Genomic DNA, 7,622 nt, shown 5'->3' on the forward strand with positions numbered 1-7,622 from the left:
AATGCTGATTTTGAGAGGCCGAGGTAGGAGGATTGCTTGAGGCTGGGAGTTTGAGACCAGCCTTGGCAATATAGTGAGACCCCCCCCATCTCTACAAAAAATAAGAAATATTAGCTGGGCAAGGTGGCATGAGCCTATAGTCCCAGCTACTCTGGAGGCTGAGGTGGGAGGATTGCTTGAGCCTAGGAATTTGAGGTTGCAGTGAGCTATGATCATGTCACTGCATTGCAGCCTGGGTGACAGAGCAAGACTCTGTCTCTAAAAAAAAAAGAAAGCAAGAAATACTGTTAGCTTCTTTCTGTCCTTGAGAAGTTTACAATCTACAGAGAGATGGAACAAAGTATATGAAAGAGTCCCAAAACTAGGCCTCATGAAAAAGACAACTTAAAGCATTCACGTATAGCTGTAAGGAAGTACGAAACAACAGCATATGTCTAAGAAACACCACAAAATTCACACAGTCCAATGCATGTTCTTTGTTTGTTATTATAGCAGGTCTGAGGAGGGAGACAAAAGGCACTCTCTGTAGCCGCTAGAGTCCCAAAGTCCAAATCTTGTTTCAAAGAATCCTATCTATGTTCCATTCAGTAATTTTCGTTCTTAAATCCTGCATCATAAAACTCCAGTGAGCTTGTCAGGCTCTGGGAGAGTGTGGGGAGGGAAAAAGTACCATTCCCTTCTCATTGCAGGGCCACTCAGAGCCACAGCCTGGTCGTCATTCCCACCTCTCCCTTTCTGAAAAAACACTGTTCGGGCTCCAAAAGCTTGAAATAGGAGCCAGCAATTAAAGTTTTAATCTACTTAAAGCTTTTTGTTACATTCTAAGTAAGAGAGACCAAGTCCCCGGTTGTCCAGGGAAGCCCTGATGCCAAGTCAATTAGCAAGATTTCTAGGACATCAAACCATGTTACTTTCTCTCTCTCTCTTTTTTTCTTCAACTTGACTGAGATGAAAACTTTCTTTCTGTAAACAGTCATGGTTAATTTCCCTTTCTTTCTTGTAAATAATATCATTCATTTTGGGGATTTCTGGGTAGGATACATACCTGTGGTTTGGAATGCTTCATGTAAAGTTAGGTGGCACATATAGGGACTGAGTGTGGGTTGTGATCTAAGTATCTCCATGTTGGATCAATTGAACTAGATAGTCCAACTACCTGCTGATTGACATCTATTGATTGATGGATAGAACTAACTAAATGTTAATAAAAAGGTAACAGATCAGTGATACTATACAGTCCTATATAACTTAAATGGATGCTGTAATGTATTGCAAAAAACTTGAAGCAAAACTTGAAAACCATGGAAGACAAATTGATATTATTATTGCTATCCTAAAATTACATATACTATGACAGGCAGATGTTTAAGAATCTTAAGAACATTATAATTGTCTTAGTCTCCAATTGTAAAGACAGATTAATTTGCAAGTGTTAAAAAGAGACACTTAAGAAGTTTTTATACTTAAAACTTTAGTTTCTAGATATTTAGAAATATCTTTGTACTTTAACATGGATACAAGATGAGTGCCTTGTCACCTCCATGTTAAGTTTTGTCCATACCAGTTAATTTAGATGTTATTAAATAAAGAGCGATCTCTGTCCAAATGTCTGTTTGCTAGAAGATTCTGTGACAGAGAATTCAAATCCATGGATACCACTGGCATTTAGCAATTGGTATTCTTAACTTCAAGAATCAAAGGTTAAGAATCACATGTGTACTACTTCAATCTACTAGTATGACCATACTATAATTAAAAAACAAACAAACAAGTATTGGTAAGGATGAGGGGAAACCGAAACCTTTGTTTATTGCTGGTGTAAGTGTAGTAATATGGTGCAAACTAAAAACCATTTGACTCAGTATTTCTACTCTTAGGTATATACCTAAAATAATTGAAAACAAGGACTAACACAGATACTTGCACACAAATGTTCATAGCAGCATTATTTACAATAGTCAAAACATGGAAACAACCCAAATATCCATCAACAGATGACTGGATTAAAAAAATGTGGTATATACATACAATAAAATATAATTTAGCCACAAAAAGGAATGCAGTTCTGATACCTGTTACAACATAGATGAATCTTGAAAACATTATAGTAAGTGAAATAAGCCAGACACCAAAGGACAAATATTGTTTGATTTCTAGATATGGAATATCTAGAATAGGCAAATTCATGGACAGAAAGTAGATTGGAGGTTGCCAGAGCCTGGGAGGAGGTGGAATGGGGAGTTATTACTTAATGAGTACAGAGTTTCTCTTTGGAGTAATGAAAAAATCGGGAAATAGTAGTGATGGTTGTACAACATTGTGAATAGATTATAATTAATGCCACTGAAATGTACACTAAAATTGGTGAAAATAGCAAATCTTATGTTACATATATTTCTCCACAATTAAAAAGGTAAAAAAATTCACATTAGCAACATGATCTATTGCTTGTTTTCTTGCAGCCCTTTTAACGTTGAGAGATCCAACTATAGAACAGCTAGGTGTCTCTCTGATGTAGAGACTACAGCATGCAAAAGCAAAGGGCATATCTCTAGTGGTGTAATTGACAGAGTCTTTGCTTAAGGCTTTAGAATTTAAATTTAGGCTCCTGAATTTAGGTTATGTGTTCTTTCTATAGAAGAATCCTCATTAAATGCTGACTCAAACAGAGCAAGAATGGACTTCTTGAAAACCTTTTTGAAATTCTCCCCAATAAATAAGAAGAGTGTTGGAGTAAAGACAGTATGGAAGGAAATGCTTAGTGCTGTAAGGATCATAGCCAACTCTAAAAGCAGTGACCGGTTTTTAGTGAGCATTAAGCCCTGGTATACATGGTACGGCATCCAACACACAAAGAAAGATATGATGGCCGTCATCATGACTTTAAAGGGCTTGCTGGATTTAAACAGGCCCTTCTCTTTCATCATGCTGGCTACTCTTTGGTAACAAAAGGTGATGATGAAGAAAGGCAGAAGGAAGCCGAGCAAGAAGCGGATGATGAAACAGGCCGTATGAATCCATTGACTTAGAGTTTGCATCTCCTTGCTTTTCCAGTTAGTAGACACAACATAGTTATTTTCGCAGACCAACTTTCCTTTTTGGTCATGATGTGTCTCCCTGAACACCAAATAGGGGATACTGAGTGCAGTGGCAGAGATCCAGACTCCCAGGACAATGCAGGAAGCCCAGCGTGGGGTTCGGTGCTGCTGGGACCACACAGGGTGAAGAATGAGCAGGTAACGATCAAGACTGATGGCCGAGAGGAAGAAAACAGAGGCAAACATCCCCAGAGTCAAAATGCTATTGAAGACCTTGCACAAGGCGGTTCCAAAGATCCAGTGATTGTTCTGAAGCTGGGAGGTGGCTATAAATGGCAGAACCAATGTTGAAATAAAATATGAGAGAATGAGATGAAAAAAGAAGAGAGTATTGACAGTCTTTTTCATCTTGAAATTTAGCACCCATAGATAGAGGCCATTGGTGATGGTGCCAATTATAAATGACACAAACAAAGGAATGGCAATCATTATTTTTGATGCAGGAACTGGAAGGTATGAGCTGTTTCTTACTAGAGTAGAGCCATTGATCAGGTGATCAGTAGAGTTGATCAGACCCATAATTACCTGTGGAGTGAGAAACAGTGAAAATAAAAACAACAAAAAAAGCAAAAGAAAAGGTTAAATGTAGAAATTAAAATAGTAATTTTTGCACAGTAATAGTCCAAATGACAATATTTTAACAGTGGCAAACATAATATTTCTATAATAATTCATGATACAAACTAAATATTTTTCTAGGTCTATACTGTTATGTTGTATGAAGAATTAAGATCAGATTAATCTGAGCATCACAAATAGAAATACTACAAGTTAGGTGTGGTGGCTCATGTCTGTAATTTCAGCACTTTGGGAGGCAGAAATGGGAGGATTGCTTGAGGCCAGGAGTTTGAGACCAGCCTGGGCATTATAGAAAGACCCAAACTCTGAAAAACAAAATCAGTCAGTATTACAGGAGCACACCTGTAATCCCAGCTACTCAGGAGGCTGAGGTATCGCTTGAGCCCAGGAGTTCAAGGCTGTAGTGAGTTACGATCGTACCACTGCACTGCAGCCTGGGTGACAGAGTGAGATCTGGTTTCTAAAAAAAAGAAAAAAGAAAAGAAAGAAATACTATAGATGAAATAAATGTGAAAGAGAAAGGTAGGGACATTTTGAAAATTGTTAAGTAATTATCTTAGGTAGCTATAAACCTTCTATTTGGACATTAACCAGAAGTCTGACCCTTCTTCATGGGCACAACTTCTTGAATAAGGCAATGTAGAATCGTTTTACTTGATTTGCTCGAGGCAAATGTTGCTAATAAAATGAACTTGAATGACAAAAATAATAGCAACTGTGGCAAATTAGTAATCATGGGACACTATAATTAGATTTCCCTCATGATCTAACTATATATAGTAAATACTATTATCTAGTATTCTAATACTTAGCACATAACAGTAAGAACTGATGTTAATATAGGAACCCTAGGGCACTGCAAGATTGTGAGGTGACTTCAGAATCATCCACGAAAGAGGAAAGTGTATTATAAGATACAGTAATAGCTATTTCTTATTTGGGGAGGGGAGGAAAGGGAGAAAATTCAAGGAACTCATATTTATACAATGTCTGATATATGCCAGGAGCTTTCTATAAAATCGTTTCTTTTTTTTTTCCTCACAAAGCCTACAAAGCAAATCTTTAAACAGAGGAGAAAGTGAGACTTAGAAGGGTTAAATGTCTTATCCGTCAACGTCTCCCACCATGCCTCCACTGTGGCAGTGGGGAACCCTATCACTTTTTATATTACTTCTTTGAAAACTGATAATTCATATGTAGTATTTTTTATAATGCTTCTTGAATTAGAGTATTTGATTATCTGAAATATCCAGTATCTTGGATAATGATTCCCGCAGTATCAAAAATATAAACCTGAGAATGTTTTGGAAAATAGCTATTATAACAGAGTCATATCAACAAATTGGTTTTTGATAAATTGGATAAAGCAATGGAAATCACTAATGATGCTTTTTTTTTTTTTCCACCAAGCAAAAATATTCTAAGAATATATAGGGAGAAGAAGTAAAATAATTGCTATTTAAAAGCACAACTGCCTTAAGTTAATTCTTAAGAGAGTTGCAAAATTTTTCTCTTAAGCAGAAAAATGATTCTTCAGGAAAGTGCTGTAGTAGTCTGCTTTGGTAGTAAAAACTGGAGTCTGAAGAGTATGGAATGGATAGGCAACAGCGAGTGAGAACTCGAGAAAAATGCCATGTGATGGCCCTGGGACCTGGAGAAGAGGGAGGAGGAGTGAAGGTGGTTTTAAGAGAGGGGCACAGGAAAAACTCAGCAGGAGGTTAGGAGGCCTGAAGAAGAGAAAGGGTCAATGAGATATTCTAAGAAGCAGAAATGACATAGGGGGTTTAAAAATAGGAATGTCTAATATGCAATTATAATCCATTTGCTGTGCTTTGATATGGAGTAATGTCCCTTCTCCCCATTAACCCACAACTGTCTTGTGTTGGTAGTGGTTGTGGGGAATCAAAGGAAAAGAGCTTATATTCCCTAGTTGGGATGGAGGGGGCCAAGAGATAAGACCAGGAGCAGGAGGTGAGATGTGAATGAGATGATGAATATGGTGGAAACTGGATAGATATTGGAGCATGAATAGATAAGGTGAAACGAAATCCCCTGCAGAATTTCCAATATTGTGTGTGCATAATATATGTGTGTGCATAATATATGTGTGTGTATCTGTATGTGTGTGTGTCTGTGGTTTCTCTGTGTATCTGTGGGACATTTGCATATATGTGTGTGGGTATACAGTCTCTGTGTATGTCTCTGTGGTGTGTGTTTTTATCCATGGGGGTATGTGTGTAGAGCTGTGTGTATTTGTGTGTGTGCCTGTGGTCTGTGTGTGTGTGTCTGTGGTGTATTTGTGTGTGTGGTATCTATGTGTGTCTGTGGAATGTGTGTATATGTGATGTTTTTATGTATGTGTGTGGGCTGGGGGGTCTCTTTGTGTATCTACAAATAAGAAACTGGGTATCTGAATTTTAGGGAAAATTTTTCTTTTAATTGTGGCTGAGTTCTAGAAGGGCATCTGAAAATAATGTAGGCTTTGAGAAAAATCAAAGTCAAACTTTTCTGATCAATGTTGGTAGTGGTTCTGAGAATCCTATAAAGTTTCCTAAGACCTTTCATTCATTGCACATAACCAGTTTTCTTCATTCTTAAACATCCTTTAAAATGGTTTTAAAGTACTTTGGTACAAATTAACGGACAGAGCTCAGGCTCTGTCATCCCACGGACCTGGGTTTGGATCCTACCTCTATTTCTATCAGCCCTGTGACCTTACCCTCAGTTCGTTAAGCCTTTTTCACCTCTAAACCCCTATGAATTTTTGTGAGGATTAAATGAGATAATATATATAAATTACTTATCTCTCATCAGGGCACATAGTATATGTTTGATAACTTTTTAAAAAATTTTGCTCAACTTGTTATATTAAGGTCAGTAAGAGCCTCATTTTGTCCTTTTAATGCTGCAGGCTACATTTCTTTCCTTCCCAAAGCATCTGTGCTAATTCTATAGTACTTCCAGGGATTTCTGAAAAATCTAAGTGTCCATATATCTGAGCAGAGCTCTTTGGTTTAGAGTTATTTTGAGGCTTTGATGCAATGATACCTTCAGCACAAATGGCTTTCAGGAAGGCCTTACCTCCACTCGCGCACACAAGCTGTTGTTGTGGGGGAGGGCAGCAGGAACCTCAGGAAGCTGATCGGGAATAAGCTAAGAGGGTATGTTCAGATGATAGCACTGGAATCAACCTGCTAGCCCAGGAAGTCTTACCTTGGAGCTGTATCTTCATGCCAGACGGGTCTCCAGCAGGCCAGAGTGACTCTACATCATCAAGCTCTTCTCTAGGAACAGGTCAACATCAACGACACTTTACCTTCATTTCATCTGCCTTTCTTCTTGCTGATGCTACTTCCTAACCTTGAACCCCCTATTTAAATTTTCAGTGAGGTCTTTTCACTCTTCCTGGTTCCTTTTTCTGCGGAATGTACCACTATAACGGAAGTAGAGATAAGAGTACTTCTTCAAATCGTGTCTCCATTTTGAGAAGGGATTAAAAAAAATTCCATAAGCAAAGTCATTCCATTTAAGGTTACTAAGCTTGTTTCAGATGTTAAAATACTGATTAAAATATTTGGTCATCCCCCCAGGCATCCACTCTGCCTCAATTCTAGGGTGTCCGTTAGCATATGGACGAATGGTGTTGGGTACACAAGGAGATGGTAAATAGCAAGCATGGGCAAAAAGAGAATTTGCAAATGAGCCACCTATTCTTGCTGGAGAGAAAATAGTTAGGAAAAAAACCTTAAACACTGCATATCCCATTAAAATGGAGTGTATGAGGACAGGCCAAAGATTTATATTATTTAGTTTGGAAAGACAAAGACTGGCAGGCAGAATGATCTGCATCTGTACAATTGTTGAGAGTGGTTGGAAAAATGGAAGTGGTTACCACATCCTAAAAGATGCTCTCATTATAAGAAACCCTAACACACAGGATTCATG

The 7,622-nt window shown here is 38.0% G+C and overlaps 1 protein-coding gene across 1 annotated transcript; it reads right to left on the reverse strand.

The window, feature by feature from the left end:
* Nucleotides 1–2,528: 2,528 nt before the first annotated feature.
* Nucleotides 2,529–7,030, reverse strand: GPR33 (G protein-coupled receptor 33). The gene is made up of 2 exons (XM_069464062.1): nucleotides 6,891–7,030; nucleotides 2,529–3,623 (listed from the first exon to the last, which is right to left on the reverse strand). Exon 2 carries the CDS (start codon nucleotides 3,615–3,617, stop codon nucleotides 2,601–2,603), a length of 1,017 nt encoding a protein of 338 aa, XP_069320163.1. The 5' UTR covers nucleotides 3,618–3,623; nucleotides 6,891–7,030; the 3' UTR covers nucleotides 2,529–2,600.
* Nucleotides 7,031–7,622: the final 592 nt, after the last annotated feature.

This window comes from Eulemur rufifrons, chromosome 2 (assembly GCF_041146395.1).
Source record: "Eulemur rufifrons isolate Redbay chromosome 2, OSU_ERuf_1, whole genome shotgun sequence".
NCBI classification, from domain to species: domain Eukaryota; kingdom Metazoa; phylum Chordata; class Mammalia; order Primates; family Lemuridae; genus Eulemur; species Eulemur rufifrons.